A 25,414-nucleotide genomic window follows, 5' to 3' on the forward strand; every position below is an offset into this window, starting at 1 on the left:
GAGAGCTTAAAACCAAGAAGTGGGTACAACTATAAGAAGAGAGAAACGCTTGTGGACAGTCTAGGAAAGACCCACCAAGGTGCAAACTTCATCGGCAAGTTCAAATCAGAGTAGAACCTTGTGATTTGGCTCTAGCATGTGATCGGCATTGAACTATGAATCAAGTTGAACTGGTATGTTAAATTTTTTTCCAAAGGACGTTAGTTTATTTTTAGAAGGATCGATCGTTGTTCCCGATATGAACTTTGAAATACGGCGTTAATATCAGCCCAGATTACCACTCCCTTCGAGGAGCCGATAAAAAATTGCTACTATAATATTTTTGTGACGGGATTTCCACATCTAAGGTGACCTTAGGCTATTTTTGTTTGACTTGCGAACAAGGGCTGAGTATTAACTCTTCCAGGCAAGAGGTATTAAAAGATCGGCGCCATTAAACTTGACTCGGAGAGTGTCCTTGTTTGACCTTCCGATTTCAGCGACATTGAATCGACCACATCACGGGATGTGAGTATTTCCTTATCATTTGACCATTATTGGGTTTTACAAATGTCATCTGAAAATTTCAGTCATTTGATTAGCGTACTTTAGAATTGCCCTTGAATGCCCTTTCGATAAACTCACGGATGGCCTGGAAGCGAGAAATTCTAAACCAATCAGATTGGCTTAGTTCGCGTGAATATTTATACGGATCGTTTCCTTTCTGAACGCACACACCGTGAATCGAACTCAACATCGGACAGATTTTGCTCTACTTCTGAAAGCGTTTTCGCTCCATAATGACGTATCTAATTGTCGAAATTTTCACTGTTATAGCGTTCGTCCTCTGGCAATATCTGAAGTCGTTTGTTCAGTTTTTTTTCCCTCCTCCACGGAAGGACATCAATGGAGAAATCATTTTTCTGACGGGCGCGGGAAGCGGTCTTGGTCGCATGTTAGCCTTCAAATTTGCCAAGCTTGGAGCCACAGTGATCTGCGTCGACATAAATCAAACTGCTAACGAAGCTACGGTGGAAGAAATCAAATCTCTTGGCTTCCAGGCTCGGGGTTATAAGTGTGACTGTAGCAACCGAGATGACATTTATCGAGTGGCCGAACTTGTAAAGAACGAAGTCGGCGAAGTCACAATTTTGATCAATAACGCAGGGATCGTCAGCGGCAAAAAATTCATGGAAACAGAAGATTGGAAGATTCAGAAGACCTTTGAGGTTAACACGATGGCACACTTTTGGGTGAGGTTACATTAATGTTGTGTACGTAAGAGTAAAATATATTGTGTGAACACCAGCGCACGAGGCCTGTATGAACGTGTGTTTACACACATTGCGCTGTTGTCGAACTGAAACGAACACGTCAAAGGTCATGTTTTCTAAGATTTCTTTTCTTTTTCTTTATCGCGTTTGATTTTGTCAGGTATTTCATTCAAATCACTTTGTAGCTTCATTTGTTACTTCGTTTCATCGGTAAGGCTCAAATGAACGCTTTTTTGGCATGTTCTGCTCATCTCGGTCAAGGTCCAAATTCAAGTGGTATGGTGGGAGAGGGGTGGGGTGTGGATGTATTCCTCCCTCTCTTTTGGTTAATAATCAGGAAACCAAAATGGGCAATGCATTGTTCCAGATTGTTCAAGGGAGGTTCTTCTTTTGAATTTCCAACCCCTCTGCAGAATTCCAGTTCAGCTACACATGATCATACTTTCCAAATTATTCCCAAATTGGCCAGACAGGCAAGACTTCGTTTAACCTCTAAAGTTTTTGCTAGTGTCATGGAACAGGTTCTCCAATTCAAGTGACAATTATTTGGAATTTTTTTGTTTAGTTTGTGAAACAACGAAAAAGGTGAAATTTGACTAGATGTTCATTTGAAGGGAACTCTCCATCATTGCAGCACAATTTGCACAAATTATTCAAGTTGGCTAGGGCATTCAGTGCTAAGTTTTAGTGTGTTTTATATTTCCCATATTAAGTGAAATAATACCAACTCTGTGCCAACGAAAGATCATGGTTTATCGGCAATTTGTTTTTACAACTGACGGTATATTTAACAAATTGACACTAGTTTTGTATGCATCTGTTGAAGATTTGATAATAAATTTTGTCATAACATTAATGTCAAAGCAGCTGTGGATGCAAGGTACATACATGTAGCCAAGTGCATCCACAAACTTCTTTGACAATGTTATAACAAAATTTATCATCAAGAGTAGGACAGAGGCTTATTTAAGAGCTGGTGTCAATTTGTTGTTTTTTTTTTTTTTACAGTAACAGAAAGCCAAAACAATCAAGGGTAGACCTCTGATAAGAGAAATCACTGGAACAAAGCGTGAGAGAACCTGAATTTCATGTAGCCAAAATTATCTGAAGTCATGATGTCATAAACTTCAAACTAAATTACAGCTGTACATACAAATACTACTGAAAAACTAAACTGCAGAAATGGAATTTCTGTAATTTATTAACCTCTATTCCATTCAGAAATTCTTGAAAACCAGCTGTATTACTGCCAAGTTCAGTTAACTTGTGTCAGATCTTTAGTTAGCACTTCTGTATTTTGAACAAGCTTTAAGTCTATAGATAAAAAGAGTCTAAATATATGATTGATTTTATTGATTGACCAGTACTTTGAACACAGACAGAAAAGTAGAATCTGTTCATAGAGATTGACGTCAAACTTTGACTTAAATACATGTTTTTCACCATACAGTTGAATCTAATCTAAAATTTTATATATATAATCTTAAACAATTTTGTTCTCTCTTTGAGGAAACTCATTTACATGTAATTAGTTGCTCATGTCAGGAACTGACAATGCTAAACATGCTATAAAACACATGGCAAAATTTTCCAGATCCACATGATGGCATGATCTATATGTGTCTGCTCTTATTTTAGTCAATTAAGGCAGGGGTTTCATTCACATTTTCAGCAGGAGCAGGCCAACTCGAAAAAAAAAAGTTGAATTCCAGCTTGCTCTTGGGACAAGTAGCTCTAAAATTTTGGTGCCCTGGGCAAGTCTTAGTTTGCTCTTTTAATGATTTAGTTGGCACATGACTTGCCTGATCCCTTGCCTAATGGGCAAGTCAGAGTGAAAAGTTATTTGTCTAGAGGGAGAATCTACCTCTTCCGGATTAGGGGAGGGCACTTTTTTCAAGCCCTGATCGTGCAACTGATTTTCGCAAGCTGGCGAAGGGTTTTGAAGTGAACTTCTTGCAACAAAAACCTTCCTCTAGATGGTCAAACCAGACAGGCAAAATCATCCTCACAACCAGTCAAGTTGCCTGCCCAGTGCTCAGCTCTTAATGAAACCCCTGATAAGTGTGCAAGAAATTGAACAATTTACATTAACATAAGTTTTGTCTTTTTACCCTTACAACAGACTACAAAAGCCTTTTTACCATCTATGCTGGAGAAAAACCATGGTCATGTTGTGACAATAGCATCATCTGCTGGCCTGTTTGGAGTGTGTGGTTTGTGTGATTACTCCGCGTCGAAATTTGGAGCAGTCGGCTTTGATGAATCTCTGATGATGGAGCTTAATGCAATGAAGAAGACTGGTGTCCATACCACTGTCGTCTGCCCATTCTTCATTAACACAGGAATGTTTGATGGAGTGAAAACAAGGTAAATCCAATAATTATTACAGTAGAACCTCTCTGTGATGGCCACCTTGGGGTCAGTGAAAAGTGACCATTGTATAGAGGTGGCCATTATGGGGAGGTAGGGGTGTAATATGACACCTTTTTTTGGCGGTGCAACATTTGTAAAAAATGCCTCTTGTAGCATGTAAATAAGTAATGCAATCAAGATGTATCATTAACAGAAACAGCAATCAACAATGTGCAGCACCGATCAAGTTTTATTACCTTTTCCAATTAAAAGGGGGGTTTTGTATTCAGGGTTGGTCAGTCATTGATTAACTGGCCATTGTAGAGGTTATTTAGGCAGTTGGGGCCCACTTTAGTGGCTGTTGCCATTACCATTGTAGAGAGTTGCCAATTGTCGAAAGGTTGAAATAAGAGTGCATGTATGAACCGCCCACCGGGACAAAAAAGTGGCCATAGTTTGGAGGTGGTCATTTTGTGAGGTGGCTGTTAGTGGGGGTTCTACTGTAATTAACAAATGAAATTCAAGGCCTGCCACGGGTCAGGAAACGTTCTTCAAGGTCAGGGAAATCATCATTGTCCCGGCCCTTGAACACCTCAGGGAGGGTGTGTGAGGCTGTTTGGTGAATGGTGAGAGTTCAGACTAAAAGCAGTCCCCCCCATCCTCTAGGTTATGAGGTTGGGCTGTGGGCTAATCACTCACTCCCCTAAAAAATTCATGATTAAGGTCAGGGAGAAGTCGGAGAATTTTCATTGATTCAGTAGATGTCAGGGATAATTCCAAAAAAAGTTGTAAAAAAAATGATTGGAAATGTAATAGCACAGGGATGGATTTTAGTGGTGACATGTGAAAACGGTGGTGAAAAATGACAAAAGGTCAGGATTTGGAGAACCAAAGACCACACTCTCCACCACCCAAGGGTTCCAAGGGATACCCTCCAAGGGTGGGAAGTGCTGCAGCTGTTCTTTATTCTTGTGTGTACATGTGTACCAGTCTTTTCTAGCCCATTTTGCTGATAAATTCTGTTTCACATCACTGGTACTAAACTGTGGCTCACCATATCTTGTAAATAAAAAAGACATAATAATTTTGTTCCCAGTTCTTGACTGAAACCCCTTACACCTGTAAAACCATCTTGTGCATGGCCAGAAATGACACATGCCTTGATTTTGTTAGGGATTTCTGCTCTCTGTGGCCATCAAATGGCAGTTCTGTCTCTAATAATTTATATAGGAGGCTAATTAATTCATTAACTGTAAAACATTTTCAATGCTTTGATAGGTTCCCATTACTTCTTCCAATTCTGGATCCTGATTGGGCCACAGATAAGATGGTTAATGCTGTTTTGCGTAATCAAACCATCTTGTACCTTCCAAGAATACTGACCCTTTTCCTTTGGATTAAAAGGTGAGTGATGTGGAAAATAAAATGAAATAAGATTAAGTAAATAGAATTTGCAGTGGCAATTCCCACAGAGAAAGCTGTCCTTTGTTTCAAATTCAAGTGTGAACTAGAATTTGGAAGTGCTGGTTTTGTTGGAGGGAAAAAAATTGGGGGACCCAGAGCAAAACTCTCAGAGTAAGGCAAGAACTAACAACAAACACAACCCACTTTTGATGCTGCAGAGTCCAGGATTTGAGTCCAGGCTGCATTGGTGGAAGGTACCCAATCGTTATCACCTCTACCCAATCCCTGCTCTCTATGACCAAATCACTTACTGGCAGCCTAGTTTCAGAGACATAAAAATGACTTTTAGCTTATTAGGGGTCGCAAATGATCCTTAATGAAATATGCTTCCCAAAATAAGTAATAATTCACCAAGTTTGCTGCGCCTTTCAATAACATGCAGACTCTAAAATTCAAAGCTCAACTGACGAATGCGTTTTTCGCTACTATCAATCAAACTAGAATAAATTGTACAGGTCAAGACTAAATTCAACAGGTGACAGCATTGGTAAAATTGCTTAATAAATCTTCAGAAACTAAAATTTTCATACTTCCCCCCCCCCCCCCCCCCCCAAAGTGCCAAAACACGGTCAAAATATGTCTGACAAATGTATTTTATGCGCTTCCCTTCATATTACCCAGGATATTTAGTGACCCCTATGGGAGACCGGGAGATTCAGTCTCTATCCCGGTGACTCCATGCCAGTTATATGTATTCTTGGAGAGTTGGCATAGATGGTAATTTACCCACTGACAACTCTCATGAACCAATACTCTCTCTTACATAGCATTTTAAGGGCAATGTTTTCAAAGCATTCTCATACATTGTCTTAAACAGCGGAATTTCTAATGCAGTCGCCAACAACATAATATCAGGTAGATTGACATATGCAATATCTGGGTTGGCTGTGCTCAGGGAGCCGGTCAACTGCATTGCTACGGAGTTCACAAAGTGAAGATTCTTTACACTTTGTGACTTTTAACATTTTAAATTTCTGATGACATTTGTCTTTACAGCACTGTTCCAATCTCGACATACCACACTCTAGCAGAGTTCTTTGGAACCAATGCCTGTATGGATGAGTTTAAAGGAAGACCAAAGAAAACAGACTAACCTTGCACAATTTTAACTGCTTTTGTCAGCCTGACAGACGTATAATTTGTAAAGTGTACTTTGCAATGTTTTGAGATCTTGTGTGGTAATATTCTGAGATTTTTTGCCTTCTTGATAGTTTTCTAGATGTCTTAAATTGTCCACGAAATGAAAAAGAAATCAAGCTATGAATTGCGATTTCTTTCTAAATAAGGACCATCAGTGTTCCCTTTTTTATTGTTATATTTTATCTTGTTTTAGAGATATTTTCATTTTAATATCTGCCCAAAAACTGAACCATGTTCCCTAATCTTTTATTTCCAGAAACATTAAGGGTGCCTCTTAGGGCTTTATTTTAGAAACCTTTCCAAACATTGTGCTAGTAGCTAAAATATTTTATCTGTTTTTACTGAAATGAGTTCACTGCATGCTGATATATTTTACAATTATTGATCAAGTAAGGAATTACAGTATTTTAATTTCTGTATATATTGTATTGAAAAGCCAAAGAATGTTTTTTTTTCTTGTACATTTGTTTTTAATGAGCGCTGCATTTGAGAGTCAGAAAATGTTATAAGTACACCAGTGCTTTTGAGAGTAAGTGTGATAATCAAGCCGAATTTAACTTATACCTAATCTTTGTGCTTTTGACAGCGTCAACATGCATGTAATCTTTTTAATTGTTATAAAGCGTCTGGCAAAATCTTTCATTTTCGCACGTGTGATTATTTGTTTTGCCTAGCTAGCTGCTTGTCTGCGGGAAAGCAAGATTGTGATATCAGAAGTTATTTGAAGCAAAATAAAGTTTGTTCTTGCCTTAATAGTCCTAGTAAAAGTTTTGTATTAAGGGGTGAGATGCTGCCTCCAATATTTTACGTCAGTTGCAATCCCGACTTGAATACAACATGATAAGATTTTCCGCTTTAAGGCGACGGGTGTGTTGTAAATTTCACTTAAAATGCTCCGATATTGACATTTTACGACTATGATTTTCATTTAATGGAAAACTGACAATTTCTTAAAGGAGCTACGTCAGAGTTTGGACATCTTGAAAAGTTTAGCCTAAACTTTTCAAATTCGTCGTTTGTAATCCGTGTTAATCTTCTCCATCCAAATTTCATCCTTGTCCCTTTATGGTTTATTATTATCTCATTGGTATTTTCCCATCTGAGTGAAGTACTATTTTCAGGTTCCTCAATCCAAAAGTAATTTTATACGTGGCCAAAATCAGAACTTAAAAATATCGTGACTGAGCTCCTATGGGGTCGAAAACCTCACCAGCTTACCACTACAGACCAATTTCTTACTCCTTGCTAAGAAATTCGTCCAATTACCATAACAGATACTATTTTGAAAGGGATGTAAAGACGTCTTTTGATATGGTCGGGTCCCCTTCAAAAATCAAGCTACTCTCACCTTAATAAATAATTTGACGGGAAAGTTACATTGACGCGAGAATATTCAGCCAATTACTGTCTGTAGTTACTAGGATCGAGTCCACCTCCCTATTGGTATCCCAGGCGACTACGACCAAGTGTGTCACAAACAGTGGAACCTTCTCCTTCTCCCTAACAATACCACATCATTACCACTCCTTCAGTTTGGTCCGAGCAAAAAGCCCTTCGGTCATTTATCATTCACGCTCAAATGGGTGGCTCTCTGATTAGTTGAGAGGGGGGGGGGGGGGGGAGTTTACACTTTACAACTTAGTAAGTAGCACATGAATCAAACTTTTCCACTTTTGTAAAATAAGCTTCTTATTATTTCGGGCAATCCGCGATATATTTGACAAATTAACCTCAATTTTCCATGCTCTACATTCTTTTAGACCATGGAAACGGCGCAATGAAGTTTGCCTAACTCAACTGAAACTACGCGCCGCAAGGAGTGGTTTCACAGCGAAGTTTTCGACATTTTATAACATCGTTTTTATGGTCTCTTTCAGTGTCGAATATGGAAAAATGTGGTCTCTGTTTTTTTCGATATTACAAAAATTTCGCTGGCGAATTAGAAAGAAAATATGTTTGAAATCGTGCGCGCGTGTAACAGTCCTGTTGAATTGCGCACACTCCTAGCCTTGAACTTGCTACAAGAGAACCACATTCTTTTCATACTGTTACAATCTTTTAATATTATTACTCTTCTTCTGTTCATACACACAATCTAGGAGTGATTATGACTTGCTGTCCGTTTACAACTACAAAGCATTTAACCCTACACGAAGTATTAACCTAGTTCCTAGTTAAATAACTGTGGACGTGTTTGCTTTGCCAAACCGATCTAGAATACTGCATCAAACGGATGAGTGAATCTTTAAGAGTTTCACGGCTTAGAAATCATGCAAAAACACTGTACTGCACCATGATGGTCTGTGAATGTCGCAGCTGAATTATAAAATCGATGTAAGCGTTCCATGATCTCTCCGATGATAATGATTTGAGGAAGTCCCACAAACATGTCCACGTTTATGCTGATTAATCTTTTGACAGCAATATCCATACAAAACTAAATCAACTATATTCTGAAAATCGCCAACTGAATACTGCATTAATTGTACAAAATTACCCAAACGGAAGTTTATCGGCGACTTACCGCAGTTGAGATTGACGCTTACATATTTTTAGTTTTCAAATCAGTCTATGATGCTTTTAGCACAGTTCTTAATCATTTTGTGTCCTCGATGCGGTTTTGTGTTCAAGAAGGCTTGGAAATTCAGAAGTGGTTCTGGACTTGGTAAAGGCCAGGATGTGAGGCTGGGTTTACTGTGACTGTCTTGTGATATCTTTGCGAGATTAAACGAGTACAAGTCCTCTTTGCTTCCTGTCCGGTTGATGGATGCTACAACAGTTACCCCAATGAACGGGATAGCACAGTACATTACGCCAGTGAATAGAATGGCCACCTCTAAAGCTAATGTGCTGTTAGGATTTCCAAGCATTGATTGTCCAGAAGATTACAGCTTCAGCGAGTTCACTGATCAAGCTTGAATGTCTTAAATTCAACTCAGTTGTGATAATAGGGAGTTTAAGAAAACCACGACCGCAACGGCAACGGAACGTCGCTAAACAAAAGGTTTAATAAGCAATACAGTGGCTTTGCACGTGCGTTATAATTCATGGCACACTTCTTTGTTGTCCTCTAAAAAGCAACAACGTAAAATGACCAAATGCTGCGTTGTGTGAATAACGCGAACCACGACGGATAATGTCTAAAATTTAGATTTCGAATTTTATGCTGTGTTCCATATTCAGTTTCGAGACAGTTTCGACAATGATGAGAAACAAACAAAATGACTTTAGAGTCTCGCGAGATTCGAACGTAAAATATAAATTCATTTTTTAATCGACGTTGTCCTTGGCGTCGCCATCTTAGTTACTTAAACTCCCTAAGACTTGAATTAAACGTGTTAAACTACGTAAACAATTTTTTAAAAAATAAACCATGCACAGACAGTCCTTGTCATATTCAGTTCGAGTTCATCTAGTATAACTGTAGTAAAACGATCCTATTCTACTGTGTATAATATTTCTTACTAATCTAGACTAGCAGGAAGTAGTACGTTCCAGATTTACTTGAGTAAATATGTCGCACAATGTGGGTGCCTTATAAAAACTTCCATTTTCATTTTCAATTCATACTTGTGCCAATTAACATAAAATTTCTCATACTATGCAATCTAACCAGCAAAATGTTTAACCAAAAAATATGGCGCAATGGCAGTATATTACTGTGAAAATAATAGCGGTATTTGAAACAGCTCACACTGTCGCTATTGTTTTACAAGCCTTTTTGTTCGTTACCGGCGGTTTAAGGAAATCATCATGAAAGTGCTACTTTTCGGGATAAAAAATCATTGACAAAATGTCTCATTATTTTCACACATTTTTTTAAAATTCCTACTAAAGGCAATAACCAATGCAGTATTGATTTTTGGCATGAAAAATCATTAAAAAAATGTGTCCTTAATTTTTAACATAAATTTTTTAAAAAAATTCATTCCTAGTTTTTGGCAAACTTGAATAGACTACCATTTCTAATATGATATCTTGTAAACCTCGAATAAACACGATTCTCAATATATACTAGGACATAAAAATCGCCGTCTTAATGATTTGTTATTATCCGGCTCACTGTCATTAGCATCTTGCTTCTTTTTGCTGGTTTCCATCCTAAAACAACACAGAAAGGCAAAACAATTCTATAAGAAAAATAACACAGAGAATACAGCATGATTTTTCATTTGTTATTAAACAACGATTCAGCTTACTAAGTCACTAAGTCAATACAAATTTTTCTTGACTTGTCTTGAAGCTTACATTTTTTCTTGCTATTCCTTCTAGAGCTGTTGTTTGCTTGGAAAATGAAATGTTCGCAGAAACTGAACCTCGACTAATGTCAATAGCGGGTTATTGTTTCGTTAGTCAGTAATTGTTATTACTATTATTGTCATCATTCCTCGCAGTGAAAAGAAACAAAAATCACATACCACTGTAAATGTGCATGACAAGAAGACTTTTTTGTTCCTTAGCCATTGTGTGGTCCCTTCTGTGCTTCAACGGATTCCGCTTCTGCAAAAGTAAATAACATTTTAGTGAGCTGGCAGACTTGGACGTTTTCTGTGATTCAGCAAGTATTACGAAACTTGAAAGATGTCTTACAACACTATGACAACAAAAGCAAGACTCATCACCACCATTTTACTCTTGATTTCAAAATAGCCAGCTCAGATTTTGACTTTGGTGGGGCAACACAGCAAGCATATTCTCCGACCACATACTCTACTTAACTTTATGAATACATCAAAATTATTAAAAAGTAAAAGTCACTAAATTCAAGAACGTTTGACTTTGTTAAGGAGCAAAAAAATAACTGCGTGTCTGGTAAAATATTCTGTCTGTACATAAAGTACACTCTGGGTTCCTGGTACACTTAAAACGAATATCGAGATCTGCTTCTAAAACTACTGTAGTGGCCAGGTTTTTTGAAAGGTGTAATAACACACACAAAAAAAACCTAGAAAAAAAAACATTTAGCTTTACTTACAAAAACATCTACACCTACAATAAATCTATTACCGTTGTCAAACAGTCGTAACAAGAACTAAAAGTTAAAATAAGCGCCAACTTGAAACCAACATAAGCTGTCCAGTCCATCAAGGAAGGTGGGTTGCTCGTCTAGAAAACTGTATAGCTAAGTTTCAAGCAAAAGAGATTTGCATCTATTACCAAATGCGTTAAAAATGTTAAAGATTTCAAAATGTATTTACTTACCGTGCTCTATTTCTTTAAAGTCCAGAGTGACGTCATCACCAATGAGTTGAAACGGAGCCCAGTACTCTACGGCACGAAACTTTTCTGTCTCCCGGAGGTACTTCATGGCCAGACTAAGGGATACACTAGCGCTTTTTCCATCCCTCAGGTGTTGATAGAACTTCTTCATGAACTCCAGAGTAGCCTTGTCATCAACTGCCCAGAGTGTCACCAGAACAGAACGAGCACCAGCTCCCAGAACTGCTCGAGCAATACCGACCACGCCCTCAGCTTTAACATCTCCTTGACCACTATGACAGCAACTAAGCACAACAAGTTTTGCCCGCAGCTGAACGGCTCGCACGTCTGCAATTTTCAAAATATAGTCGTCTTCTTGAGGATACTTGCTTTTCCGCGCCGGGTTTGGAGCCAGATAAATTTGGCCACTTCCAGATTGACCGTGTGCGGCGATGTGTACTAAGGCAACCGAACTGATTCGTCTCAGGACCTCATCTTTACTTGCTGCCTTTCCTGTAAGTGGAGCGGTGTTAAGAATCTCACCTATCATTCTTACTTCCTCTCTGGCATATGGCAACTGCGGCATTTTGGGCTGACCAAAGATGTTTGTGATTTCCTTCAGACATGGATCTCCTACAAGCAACGCCCCGCTCTTGGAATGGTAGTCTTCTGGAGCATCCGCGATCAGCTTTAAACTTGTAAGCGAGGGGATGACTCGGATCCTGAAAGAGTCGCTGAGGTATCTTGACGTATGATCCAGAAACGCAGCAAAAGGAGCCAAGCATAGCACACCATCCGGGACAATGATAATTTCATCGCTTCGCCGTAGCAATTTTGCAACGGGACAAAAAATACTACAATGTAAAAGGCGCAAGGAAATTTTGTTTCCCTTTGATAGCTGTACTGATATGTCAGATTCGTTTTCGCGCGTCAATTCTTCTGCTAGCTTTCTCGACGTGCGATCCTTAATTCTCACACAACGGCCAACGTTATCTTTGAATGCGTTTGTCATTACTCTTTCTAAGTAGTCACGACCTCCCACGCCATTTTGTCTGAATTGAACACCATTTCCTTGGGAGAGGACCCATAAATTGATCTTCTTATCCTCCAGTGCTACATACACTATTTGAATGGGCACATTGACTACTCTACTGGAGATAATTTCTTTCAAATCAAAAGATCCAGACGGAAGCAGTTTAATGCCATACTGTAATTCCATTAGATCTGTTAGGGCTTGTCCTCGGCCTTGCTCAGCAGCGCTCAAAGCCTCGTCAGTCTTTGAAAGCTTCACTAAGGTTGTCCACAGAGCGGTATAGGCATTTTGATGATAATCGCGGAAGTTTACTTTCCACACATCTTCGTCTCGAAGAAGAGACCTGACGCCGTCATACGCTCTGACACTGGATTCATAAAACCCCAGAGCACAGTTCCAGCAACCCGACAATTCATGATCGTAACCAAGCAAAAGACAGGCGCATCCTTCCTGACACCTGTCCCCAGTTTCTTTGGCAATATCAAGATGCTGCTGGTGATATTCTTTGGCTGCTTTCAAGTCACCCTGGAGCTGATAAAAGGTTCCGAGTCTACAATATAGAGCACTTTTGGCAGCCTTACTCCCAGACTCTTCTGTAACCTTCAGGCCTTGCAAATAATAACCAAAGCCTCCTTTTAAATCACCAAGACCTCTGCGAATGTCGCCAAGACCGACGTAGCTTGAACGCTCTCCTTCTCTGTCCCCTACCTCTTTCGCGATGCTAAGAGATTGTGCTTGGTATTCTGTGGCCTCTCTGAAATAACGGAGACAGCAATAAACATGACCAAGTTGACCACAGGCACGTCCCTCTCCAGCCCTGTCCCCCACTTCTTTGGCAATGCTAAGATCTTGCTTGTGGTACTCCAAGGCTTGTTTGAAATCGCCGAGATGTTCACAAGCGTTGCCAAGATTTCCATAGACACGTCCCTCTCCAGCCCTGTCCCCCACTTCTTTGGCAATGCTAAGACGTTGCTTGTGGTACTCCAAGGCTTGTTTGAAATCGCCGAGACCTCCACAAACGTTGCCAAGATTTCCATAGGCACCTCCCTCTCCAGCCCTGTCCCCCACTTCTTTGGCAATGCTAAGATGTTGCTTGTGGTACTCCAAGGCTTGTTTGAAATCGCCGAGACCTTGACAAGCGTTGCCAAGATTTCCATAGGCACGTCCCTCTCCAGCCCTGTCCCCCACTTCTTTGGCAATGCTAAGATCTTGCTTGTGGTACTCCAAGGCTTGTTTGAAATCGCCGAGACCTTGACAAGCGTTGCCAAGATTTCCATAGGCACGTCCCTCTCCAGCCCTGTCCCCCACTTCTTTGGCAATGCTAAGATGTTGCTTGTGGTACTCCAAGGCTTGTTTGAAATCGCCGAGACCTTGACAAGCGTTGCCAAGATTTCCATAGGCACGTCCCTCTCCAGCCCTGTCCCCCACTTCTTTGGCAATGCTAAGATCTTGCTTGTGGTACTCCAAGGCTTGTTTGAAATCGCCGAGACCTTGACAAGCGTTGCCAAGATTTCCATAGGCACCTCCCTCTCCAGCCCTGTCCCCCACTTCTTTGGCAATGCTAAGATGTTGCTTGTGGTACTCCAAGGCTTGTTTGAAATCGCCGAGACCTTGACAAGCGTTGCCAAGATTTCCATAGGCACGTCCCTCTCCAGCCCTGTCTCCCACTTCTTTGGCAATGCTAAGATCTTGCTTGTGGTACTGCAAGGCTTGTTTGAAATCGCCGAGACCTTGACAAGCGTTGCCAAGATTTCCATAGGCACCTCCCTCTCCAGCCCTGTTCCCCACTTCTTTGGCAATGCTAAGATGTTGCTTGTGGTACTCCAAGGCTTGTTTGAAATCGCCGAGACCTTGACAAGCGTTGCCAAGATTTCCATAGGCACGTCCCTCTCCAGCCCTGTCCCCCACTTCTTTGGCAATGCTAAGATGTTGCTTGTGGTACTCCAAGGCTTGTTTGAAATCGCCGAGACCTTGACAAGCGTTGCCAAGATTTCCATAGGCACGTCCCTCTCCAGCCCTGTCCCCCACTTCTTTGGCAATGCTAAGATGTTGCTTGTGGTACTCCAAGGCTTGTTTGAAATCGCCGAGACTGTCACAAGCGTTGCCAAGATTTCCATAGGCACGTCCCTCTCCAGCCCTGTCCCCCACTTCTTTGGCTTTGGTGAGTTGTTGCTGTAGTCGTTGTATAATTTCTGATTTTTTTTGTTCCATTTCTGTGTAATTTACAGTGAATAAATTTAATTAATGTTTATGTACTTATCTTATAAGGAGATTTCGTTGTGGAATCACCACTCACGTTTTGGAACGTGATATGGCGTAGCAACCTTGCAGTATAAGAACTTAACATGCTACGATTCTTTCAGCTTTACATTGTCAAAGGCTTGCAGCTCTGCACATACAGCTTAAGGACCATAAAGCGCGTCAGGTTGACAACCTTCAGTCTTACTGCATTGTATTCTTGCAATCTTACAACAGCACACCCTTCACTTTTGTCCCCTGACCACTCTTCGCTCGCACGCTTGCTTTTTTGATCATCATAACTGACCGAGAGCCTGGAACAGGCAAGGTAGATGGATAAACGTTAATTACTCGCAGGAAAGTTAAGACTGTAAGGATTATGCAGTGGCTATAGCACTCAATAAATCATGAGAAGGGAATGGATGAGAGACCGCGGTCGATCTAATAATTGGACACATGACTCTTATAGTAGTTCTCATCGACTTAGAATCAATGGGCAATATCATCGATTAGATGAAAAGGAAGAATCAAAGCGAAAGAGAAGACAACCCAGAGGTTATATTCTAATGGCCTCGAAACCACTGAACATCCTTGCCAAACTTAAAGCACCATAAACGTTGTCGTGAAAAAGGTGACATCGAATTCATTGTCCTCCGCAATGAAGGTAGGCCAATAACGGGCGAGCAGGAAAGCGGCCATGGAGTAGAAGGTTCCAAGACTGAGACCTCACATCAATGCTGTAAGTACTCGAAACGAGTTTTGAATTGCCGGGCTAATTGACTGATTATGACGTTAAGATTCAAACTAGCCTCAATATTTGTACATGCTAAGAAAGCTTGCGGGGTTGTGTGCTAAAAACGTAATAAATAGTGTAGTAGAATACAGAGTCTCCCTATCAGTAAAAACAGACAATAGTTTACCATTTGTGTCGCAAAAGTTTGGAGTCTACTTCAACGAAAATAATATCGAACGCAAAAGGTCAATTCCATTGTGTCCACAAGCCAACGGAGAGAGATAGAAATGTAGAATAGGAGCTGATTGAAAGCCATGCTGAATAGCCCACTGAAAGAAGTCGTTATAGAGAAATGAACTGCACACATTTGTTATAGAAGCACAAGGATATGAATCCTGCTAAGTTGTTATTTGGAAGAACAAAGGCCCAACACGTGAATATGGGTGCAGCCTGTAATCACACTGAGTTTCTGAAATGGGATCGTGAAAGAAACCAAATGGGCAAAAATATATGCCTACAGTCTGAGAACTGTTTAGAATCAAACATCAGAGACGAAGACGGGGTTCTTTTCCACGAACCAAACATAGATAAGATTCGACTGTCATTTGAATTGACTTTATATGAAGTGGGCAACAAGCTTAGATGTACAGTGAAAATATTCCTGCTGCGGTACACAACAAGAGAAATTCTAGTCATCACAGGAATAAATCAAAAGAGACAGGGAGGCAGCGTGGCCGAGCGGTTAGGGCGCCGGACTTGAAATCCGGAGGTCGCGGGTTCTCAAGTCCCGCTCTGACCACTTAGCTGGAGTCTATTATGTTTACTTGAAATATTTCTTTCTTTCAGTTTAAGTGGCATGCCTGTGAACTAGCTAGGTGTAACTAAGCGCATCGACCACTATAAACATTCAGCATTGTCACAAAGGCCAATAACACTTAAGAGATATAACCACGATAAACAGAAGCTAGTCATCATTAAGCGTTGAGATCCGGGTGAGAACGTTAACTAGCCCTGAAAATGTGAAAGACTGAATTTGTACGGAACTAGCTTGTTTACAGGTAGCTGACATTTCCATTTTAGTATGATGCTCAAGAATGGCCGTAAGCGTGACGTCACTAGCCTCAGAATCGTCAAATTTCTCATTGAAACGGTTTTGGTTTGATGTTTATCCATTTTCTCTCCAAATTGGAGAAATATCGATCAGATTTCGTTTGAATTGTAACTCTTTCAAGCCGGTCAGTAACAAAAACTTCCTCAGAGTTGATCTATTTCACCGGATTATTTAAAATACGAAATTTTAACACATTAAGTTGGTCAAACTTCGAACTTTCATTTTCTAGATTTCGACATCCGACTTCCGCTTTTTCGAAAATGCGAAGTTCAAAATATGAACTATTGATTTCATTTTTGAGTGGCAGTTTTTAGTATTCCGATTATGATGCTCTTTAAATTTTAAATACAATTTGTTTCCATATGTTTTTCGCAACGGAACACCATACATGTCACTTGATACGCTTCGAATGGATTTTTCTTACCGTCTGCAAGAATAAATTGAACTACAGTCTATATACATAGATAGCGCATCATTTTTCCGTCATGAAAGGATACAACTGATTGCCTGATAGACTAATCGATTGATTGACTGACTGACTGGCTGACTGACTGATTGATTGATTGACTTCTTTTGATTGACTTCTTTTGAATGATTACATAAACAACACATCTAAGACTGTGCGATGCAGTCAAAACATATTAAGATTAGAAAATCACAGTCCACATGTTTTGTTTCCCTTTCACCTCCAGAGTGATTTGTTAATGATGTGGATCCGGCGTTTTAATTCTTTCCTTGTCCACGTCAAGGGTGACGTCACATTAAAGGCTCTCAAACTTTTCATGTTTCAATTTCAAGCATTAGATAGACAATTTATATGTGGTCTGCCTTTCTGGGTAAAATTTGTTTCGTGCTCTTCCTGTATCATGGCTGAACGAACTGCAATGTGTTTCAGCAAAAAAAAAAACTTTTTGAAATTGGTGGTTGTGAACTGTAAGCTGATATAAATTGCAAAATCCAATCAGTAAAATCTGAGTTTCTTCATCTAAAACGTTTTCGTTCTCTTTGTTAGTATTCCTTTTAGGCCAACTGTTATTTAATACGTCGTCGGCATTGTCAACATTGAGTTTTTTCATTTCGGTTTCCTCCAGCCACCAGTGATTTCCACTTTCACCGATTGGTTGTGATAGCGCTTTATTCAACTTCCTTCCTTTTTTCGAATCGTGTGGCGAAAATCGTCAAACCGATAGTCCTATTATTTTGTTTACTGTATTGCTCCAAAAATCTGTTTTCGCTTGAATAACAAGGTCGAAATAATGTCCCTTAATATACAAAAAGTCTTTGGAAATCTAAGAAATGCTATGAATTTAGTGTAAGTCATATCATGTCAAGACTTAGTAAGTTTTGATGCTATACAGGCGTCTTAAAAGAGTTACAACTCAACGGAAATTTAATTTAATTTTGTCAAACTTGAGACGCGGTAAATTGGAACATTACAAGAGGAATTACCCCTTGTATAGCACCATGGAAGAAAGGAGTTCATGTCACGAACCGTGACGCCAGATAGGGAAAGAAGCCAACATCAACGGAAACCTAGCAGACCCATTCTTCTTTCCTCCAAACAGCACACAGTAACTTTAGAACGAAGGAAGACCAACAGAAGACATCCATGGTCGCCATGGAGATGAAAAGGTACAACATTAGCCTTCTCGGGATTGCAGAGACAAGATGGATTCAATCAGTTACATTCCGCCTCGCCACAGGAGACGATACTTTATTCTGGACATACACACGATAGGGCGCTGCATACGACAGGTGGAGCGCTCTCATAGGTTGAGAGCCAGTTAGCTTTAGGTCAAGAGCAGCCACATTCAGAATCAAAACAAGCAAGGATACTCACAAGATTTACCGTGTGTGATACACCAACTAATGATGATTGTGAGGCGGTAAAAGACCAGTTTTATGAAAGACTCAAAAGAGTGCTTGGCAAGAACCGACCGCAAAGAGAACTGAGTATCCCTGAATGAGACACGTTGTGAATACCAAGATTGGAAGCTGGCACATCGGTTGTGAGGAAGTGAAGGGCCGGCACACATGGTTTAGGTGACCTGAACAATAATGGAGAGGGATTTGCAGACATACGTGCAGAGCACGAGCTCGTAACTGGAGTCTCCGTTTTTCCAAACAAAAGAGTGGATAAGGCCACAATGGGTTTCGACTAACCACACAATTGAAAACCAGATGCACCACCTGTATATATCAAGAAAAATTAGAAAGAATCTACTAGTTGTTTGAGTCATGAGGGGAACAGATGTTACCAGATGACTGCAGTACATGGCAAGTCCTCTGGTGGAACCCGCAGGGTAACAGAAGGAGAGGCAGACCGTTCAGCAGCTGGAGGAGAAATACAGAACGCATTGTCGCGTCTAAACATTTTTAAAATGAAACAAGATAATGATCAGTTTTTAATTGTGACAAGAGAGTTGATGACCTGAGAAATCGCAAATCTCAAAATATGCTAATTCTGAAACGCCAAGTTGAATTGATATTACAATCAGCATAGAGACAAATGTTTGCCTGTCTAGGATATATCAAAAGAACAACTTTCCATGACAAACAATTTAGAATGCAGAATTTAGAATTTTAATGATGTCGCTGTTGAAAATTTCCAATTATCTTAACTCCTCAGTTTTCAGTACATACGTACTTTGAGCTTCGACAGCTCGACATCCTCAGAATTGATCTATTTCACCGGTGAATTTAAAATACGAAATTTTAACACGATACTTTCTAAAGTTTCATTTTCTAGATTTCGACTTCCGATTTCCGCTCTATCGAAAACGCGAAGTTTAAAATATGAACTATTACATTCTACTTTTGAGTGGCAGTTTTCGGTATTCCCACCATGATGCTCTTTAAATTTTAAACACAATTTGTTTTCATAATTTTTCGCAACGGAACACCATACATATCACTTGATACGCTTCGAGTAGATTTCATTTACCGTCTGCAAACATAAATTGAACCACGCTTTTTGTATAAATGGATAGCACATCAGTTTTTCATCTTGAAAACATACAATTGATTTATTGATTGATTGATTGACAGATTGATGGATGTCTAATTTAGAAATCGGCTATTCATAAAGTTTTCTTTTGGGTTCGGTTGGTTTGATAACAAAATTAAATCGTGTTTAACCGTATTTTTAGATTCAATTGCTGAGTTGATAACATCTGATAGACTTCACACTAGTGTGGCCATATTACACACTCATACCACAGAGCGTAGCAAAACGCATTCAGATCTGAACTTGCAAATTTGCCATTATTGGCTCTTTTGAATGATTAAATAAACAAATACATTCAAGACTGTACGCTGCAGTCAAAACATATTAAGTTTGAGAAAATCACAATCCAAATGTTTTTCTTTTCTCTTTCCTTGTTCACGTCAAACGGTTAAGTCCATCACGTTAAAGGCTAGTAACTTTCCAGATCTCAAACCGGTTCCAAATTGCCATGTGCCATGTTTCAATTTCAAGAAAGAGATAAACAAATTATATGTGATCTGCCTTTCTTGGTAAATTTTCTTTGCGCTCTTACCGTGTCATCGCTGAACGAACAGCAAAGTGTTCAGCAAAAAAAAAAAAGAATCTTTAACACAGAATGAGAGTTTCTTCATATAAAGCTTTTTCGTTCACTTTGTTAGTATTCCTTTTCGGTCAAGTGCTATTTAGAAAGAACTTCCTCGGCATTGTCCACATTACGTTTTCTCATTTCGGTTTCCTCCAGCTGTCTCCACTGTTTCAACTTTCACCGATCTGTTGTGATAGCGCTTTAGTTAACTTCTTTTGATGAATCTATTTCAGAGAACTTTCAAAAATACCACATATAACATGCTCTTGTGACAAGCAAGCGTTGAACTTTCATTTTCTAGATATCGATATCCGGTCGGGACTGTACTTCACTCATGTTCGGTCGTTGTATTTGGTATTCCGGCCATGATGATGTTTTTACATTTTTAAATCCAGTTTGTTCTCATATTTGTGGATTTCTATTAAAGTCTGTAAGCCATTCTTTACACATATCTTCAGCATAGATAACACATCGATCATTTTTTCATCAGTGCAAATCAAAAGATACAGTCAATTGGTTGATGTTTAGTTTAGCCTTGAAATCGGCTATACATAAAATTTTCTTTTGCGCGCGGTAATTTTGATTCAGAATCGAATCGCGGGGCGAAAATCGTCCAGCCGATAGTCGTGTTATTTTGTTTACTGTATTGCTCCAAAAATCTGTTTTCGCTTGAATAACGAGGTCGAAATAGTGCCGTTTAATATACAAAAAAACTCAATGGAAAACAACCAAATGCTATGAATTTAGTATAAATCATATCATGTGAAGACTTCATAAGTTTTAATGCTGTACAGGCGTGCTTTAAGAGTTACAACTCAGCGGAAATTTAATTGAATTTTTGTCCAAATTTGAGGCGCTGTAAATTGGAACATGACAAGAGGAATTACCTCTGGTAGATCACCATGGAGGAAAGGAGTTCATGTCATGAATGCATGACGCCAGGTAGGGAAAGCCAACACTGATCAACAGAAACCTAGCAGACCGATTCTTCTTTCTCCAAAACAGCACACAGTGACTTTGCAACGATGTACGAAAAAGGGAAGACATCCATGGTCGACGCAGAGATGAAAAGGTACAACATTAGCCTACTTGGGATCACAGAGACAAGATATATTAAATCAGGTACATTCCGTCTCGCAACAGGGGAGACGAGACTTAACTCTGGATATACACACGAAAGGGTGCTGTACACGACAGGCCGGAGTGCTCTCATAGACAGAGAGCCAGTTAGCTCTAGGTTAATAACTGCCACATTCAGAACCACAACAAGCAAGGATACTCACCAGATTTATGATGTTTATGCACCTACTAATGATGCTAGCGAGGAGGTAAAAGATCAATTTTATGAAAGGCTCAAAAACGTGCTTGGCAAGAACCGACCACAAAGAGAACAAACCATCTCAATGAGAGAAATGATTACCAAGATCGAAAGCTGCAATACTGGTTATAAAGAAGTGATATGCACACATGGTTTCGGTGAAATGAACAATAATGGAAAGAGATTTGCAGATATATGTGCAGAGCACAAGCTTGTAATAGGTGGAGCAGTTTTCCACACAAAAGATTGCATAAAGTCGCTTGGGTCTTGAACAACCATACAACTTAAAACAAGGTTGACCACCTGTGCATATCAAGAAAGTTAAGAAGGACTTACTAGATGTCAGAGAGCAGATGTTAGGTCAGACCTCTTAGTTGCTTACTTGCGGCTCAAACAGTTAAAAAGACCGGTTAGACTCTTAGCAAATAGAATGAATAATGACATCAACCCTAAGTCATGCCTATATAGCTGAGCAATTTTCCATCACAATCAGGAATAAATACCAAGTCTTCCAAGATATGAAGGACCCTGCAGGCCAAATATGCGAGAGTTGGGGAAAACTAAAGACGTTGTGGATGAACACAAGTGAAGGAGTACTGGGTCGAAAGAAGCAACAAAACAAAGCATGGATATCGAATCATACAATCTCTAAGATCAGTCAGAAGCGATCAGAGAAGAAGAACCTGACCAAAGCACGCACAAGATGGCAAAAAGAAACAACTCACGCCGAGTACACAAAAACAAAACAGATGTCAAGAGAAGATGCGACATCCTTCAAGTACTTAGGTAGTGCCATAAAGATCACTGGTGGAACGGACTAGGACGTTCTGTCAAGAATTGGGAAAGTGCGTAGCGCATTAAATATCTTAGGGGGAACTGGAGATCCGGACAGATAACAACAGCAACAAAAATGAGATTATTTAATTCTAATCCAAAGACTATTTTGCTCTATCACTCTGAAGCATGGAGAATGACTGAGAAGATAGTGTTAAAACTGTCTGCACAGAATCCTCTGTATTTTCTGGACTTCTACTATCAGTAACTTTAACCTGTGAGAGATCACAGGGCAAAGAGCTGCTGTGAAACAACAGATCACGAAGAGGAAATGGTCGTGGATAGGCCATACACTTAGCGGACCTAGTGAGTGCAGTGCCGTACAAGTCCTCTGAGGGAACCCGCAGGGTAAGAGAGGGAGAGGTAGACCGCGTAACAGCTGTAGAAGGGAATACAGAACGCACTTTCCTGTTGAAGTTATGGCGGCTTCTCCTTGACGCAGATGGAGTGCTTGGCCAGAGACAGAGGGGATTAGAGAAGTTTGTCAGTGGGCTATGCTCCGAAATGGAGCAGACAAGCTTCAGATCAGATCAGATATCACCATTGAAACCTATCAGGAAATGTCAAAACTTAAGAAGTTACGGCACGATCGTAAAATCGTAAAATGTCGAAATCAAAATCGTAAAATGTCGAAATCGAAAGCGTAAAATGTCGGAAAATTCCAACACGAAGTCAAGACGACAGCTAGACGCTTGTGTAAATGAGGCGCGGAAAAAAATCATAGTTTCATAAAAAATAGATTATCGCTATTTTCTTCCACTCGTTTGGTATTCATGGCACATCATTATTACCACCAGTTTCGTTAAACCTCAATTCAAATATGACTTACTGTTGTGGAGTTTGTCCTCTGAGTCGTTGCTTGGAAGTATCTCTTCTGCGTCAACAGCCGATAAGCTAAAACAAAACAGAGCGCGTTTAAGAAAAGACTTATTCACTTCTACTCGTTAACATTGGTGCATAATTGTTAATATTGTAAATCTAACAACATGAATGACTTACTGAAAAAGAGATTTCTTTGTTAACCCGAATTTCGTTCTTCCTCGTCAGGAGAAGTCTGCACGCTGTACAAAATAAGAAGTGTTTACTTAGAAAAGAACTGTTCTCTCTGATGCATTTCACTTTGGCGTAAATGGATATTGCTAACATTGAAAAACTCAAGACAAACACAACTTACTGCAATGGAGTTTTTTCCGCTGACTTGAAAGTCACTCTTCTTGGCACCAAGAAAGTTCTGAGATGAGCTAAACAGAATGAAAAGCTTATCAGGAGGGAGTGACTGAATTCCACTCCTAAGGTATTGGTGTACATTACTATTGTTAATATTGTAAAATCTGATAAAAAAGAAAACATAATTTACTACGATGGAGTATTTCCATTGACTGACTTGAAAGTCGCTTTTCTCGGCGACAACAAAGCTCTACGATAAGCGAAACAAAATACATAGAGCATTTCAGAAAAGAGTTATTCACTACTGGTGTGCATTTAAAATCTGAAGAAAAACATGAGTTACTGCAACGGAGTTTTTCGTTGACTTGAACTGAGTCCCTTGTCTGGGACAAGAATGGTCTATCTGTGATAAACTGAACAAAATACCAAACATTTAAGAAAAGAACTGTTCCCCTCTCTCAGTTCAGCATTATTGTACACAAATACTGTTAACATTGTAAAATCTGATGAATAAATTGACTTACTGCAACGGAGCTTTATCACTGACTTGAAAGTCCTTCGTCTGCGACAAGAAATTGATCTGTGAAAAGCTATACAAAACAAACAACGTTACAGAAAAGCTATTTGCTTCGATTCGTTCAGCATTGGTAAATATTAACATTGCAAACATTGAAAATCTGATGAGAAATATTACTTACTGCGATGAAGTTTACCTTCGTGGACTTGGTTTTTTGATGTCTCTCTTCTGAAAACTGATCGATGCTCAGCCTTTACGACCAAGTGGAATTTAGAAGTTTGTCAGCTTTTGATCTCAATTTATAGGTTGACCAATTCAGATTTCCGTTTATAGCATTTGTCGGTTTTTGCAGATTTATCTTTTTGTCACAAAATGTGGATTTTGGATTTCAGTTTTGTGATTTCAGTTTTGGACTCCAAATTTGGTGTTCCGGTGTTTTTACATTTTGGTTTCGGTATTTCAGTTTTGGATTTCAGTTTTTGCATATTTTCAATCAATTACGCATGTGAACTTATCTAGACCTAGTCTCGCTCGGTCAAAGTGTAGGATTCGAAGATAACTCACTCTATTTCTAATTTTGCTCAAGAATTTTGCTGTAAACAGAAACAGTGACAGAAACAGTACATTTGTATCGCAAACAGTACATTTGTGTCGCAAAAGTTTGGAGTCTACTTCAACGAAAATAATATCGAACGCAAAAGGTCAACTCCATTGTGTCCACAAGCCAACGGAGAGAAATAGAAATGTAGAATTGGAGCTGATTGAAAGCCATGCTGAATAACTTACTGAAAGACGTCGTTGTAGAGAAATGAACCGCACACATTTGTTACAGATCAGAAGGACAAGGATATGAATCCTGCTAAGTTGTTATTTGGAAGAAAGATTCTTTCAAAGGCCCAACACGTGAATATGGGTGCAGCCTGTAATCACACTGAGATTCTGAAATGGGATCGTGAAAGAAAGCAAATGGGCAAAAATATATGCCTACAGTCTGAGAACTGCTTAGAATCAAACATTAGAGACGAAGACGGGGTTGTTTTCCACGAGCCAAACACAGATAATATTCGACTGTCATTTGAATTGACTTTATATGAAGTAGGCAACAAGCTTAGATGTACAGTGAAAATTGTCCTGCTGCGGTACACAACAAGAGAAATTCTAGTCATCATAGAAACATAAGCCGGAATAAATCAAAAGAGACAGGGAGGCAGCGTGGCCGAGCGGTTAGGGCGCCGGACTTGAAATCCCGAGGTCGTGGTGTCTCAAGTCCCGCTCTGACCACTTAGCTGGAGTCTATTATGTTTACTTGAAATATTTCTTTCTTTCAGTTTAAGTGGCATGCCTGTGAACTAGCTAGGTATAGCGAAGCGCATCCACCACTATAAACCTTTCATGAGCATTTTAACAAAGGCCAAGAACAGTTAAGAGATATAACCAGGATAAACAGAAGCTAGTCATCATTAAGCATTGAGATCCAGCCGAG

The 25,414-nt window shown here is 39.6% G+C and overlaps 3 protein-coding genes across 6 annotated transcripts; 2 read left to right on the top strand and 1 right to left on the bottom strand.

Annotated features, from left to right (window-relative positions):
* Positions 1-693: 693 nt before the first annotated feature.
* Positions 694-6,962, top strand: LOC145494962 (epidermal retinol dehydrogenase 2-like). The gene is made up of 4 exons (XM_081474538.1): positions 694-1,232; positions 3,376-3,620; positions 4,884-5,009; positions 6,066-6,962. Exons 1-4 carry the CDS (start codon positions 780-782, stop codon positions 6,160-6,162), a joined length of 921 nt encoding a protein of 306 aa, XP_081330664.1. The 5' UTR covers positions 694-779; the 3' UTR covers positions 6,163-6,962.
* A 2,489-nt stretch (positions 6,963-9,451) lies between these two features.
* Positions 9,452-24,208, bottom strand: LOC145495052 (uncharacterized). Of its 4 annotated transcripts, XM_081474630.1 has the most exons (9): positions 24,113-24,208; positions 23,939-24,004; positions 23,758-23,827; positions 23,422-23,488; positions 23,247-23,308; positions 23,077-23,141; positions 11,412-14,654; positions 10,628-10,709; positions 9,452-10,310 (listed from the first exon to the last, which is right to left on the bottom strand). In XM_081474630.1, the coding sequence occupies exons 7-8, from the start codon at positions 14,650-14,652 to the stop codon at positions 10,666-10,668; spliced, it is 3,285 nt and encodes a 1,094-aa protein (XP_081330756.1). In that variant the 5' UTR covers positions 14,653-14,654; positions 23,077-23,141; positions 23,247-23,308; positions 23,422-23,488; positions 23,758-23,827; positions 23,939-24,004; positions 24,113-24,208; the 3' UTR covers positions 9,452-10,310; positions 10,628-10,665. The 4 variants fall into 4 exon arrangements, with proteins under 4 accessions (XP_081330756.1, XP_081330754.1, XP_081330755.1 ...); XM_081474628.1 differs by having other exon boundaries at positions 23,758-24,004; XM_081474629.1 differs by having other exon boundaries at positions 11,412-14,993; positions 23,758-24,004.
* LOC145494347 (uncharacterized) lies at positions 21,121-21,684 on the top strand. The gene has a single exon (XM_081473788.1). It carries the CDS (start codon positions 21,121-21,123, stop codon positions 21,682-21,684), a length of 564 nt encoding a protein of 187 aa, XP_081329914.1.
* Positions 24,209-25,414: the final 1,206 nt, after the last annotated feature.

Source organism: Orbicella franksi, chromosome 8 (genome assembly GCF_964199315.1).
Source record: "Orbicella franksi chromosome 8, jaOrbFran1.1, whole genome shotgun sequence".
Taxonomy (NCBI): domain Eukaryota; kingdom Metazoa; phylum Cnidaria; class Anthozoa; order Scleractinia; family Merulinidae; genus Orbicella; species Orbicella franksi.

Excerpts from the sequence above, each read along its gene's own strand:
- LOC145494962 (XM_081474538.1), top strand. The coding sequence starts at position 780 with ATGACGTATCTAATTGTCGAAATTTTCACTGTTATAGCGTTCGTCCTC. Across the intron at positions 3,621-4,883 it reads TTTGATGGAGTGAAAACAAG|GTTCCCATTACTTCTTCCAA; the intron begins GTAAATCCAATA and ends ATGCTTTGATAG. Across the intron at positions 5,010-6,065 it reads CTTTTCCTTTGGATTAAAAG|CACTGTTCCAATCTCGACAT; the intron begins GTGAGTGATGTG and ends TTGTCTTTACAG.
- LOC145495052 (XM_081474630.1), bottom strand. The coding sequence starts at position 14,652 with ATGGAACAAAAAAAATCAGAAATTATACAACGACTACAGCAACAACTC. Across the intron at positions 10,710-11,411 it reads CTTTAAAGAAATAGAGCACG|AAGCGGAATCCGTTGAAGCA; the intron begins GTAAGTAAATAC and ends TTACTTTTGCAG.
- LOC145494347 (XM_081473788.1), top strand. The coding sequence starts at position 21,121 with ATGTACGAAAAAGGGAAGACATCCATGGTCGACGCAGAGATGAAAAGG.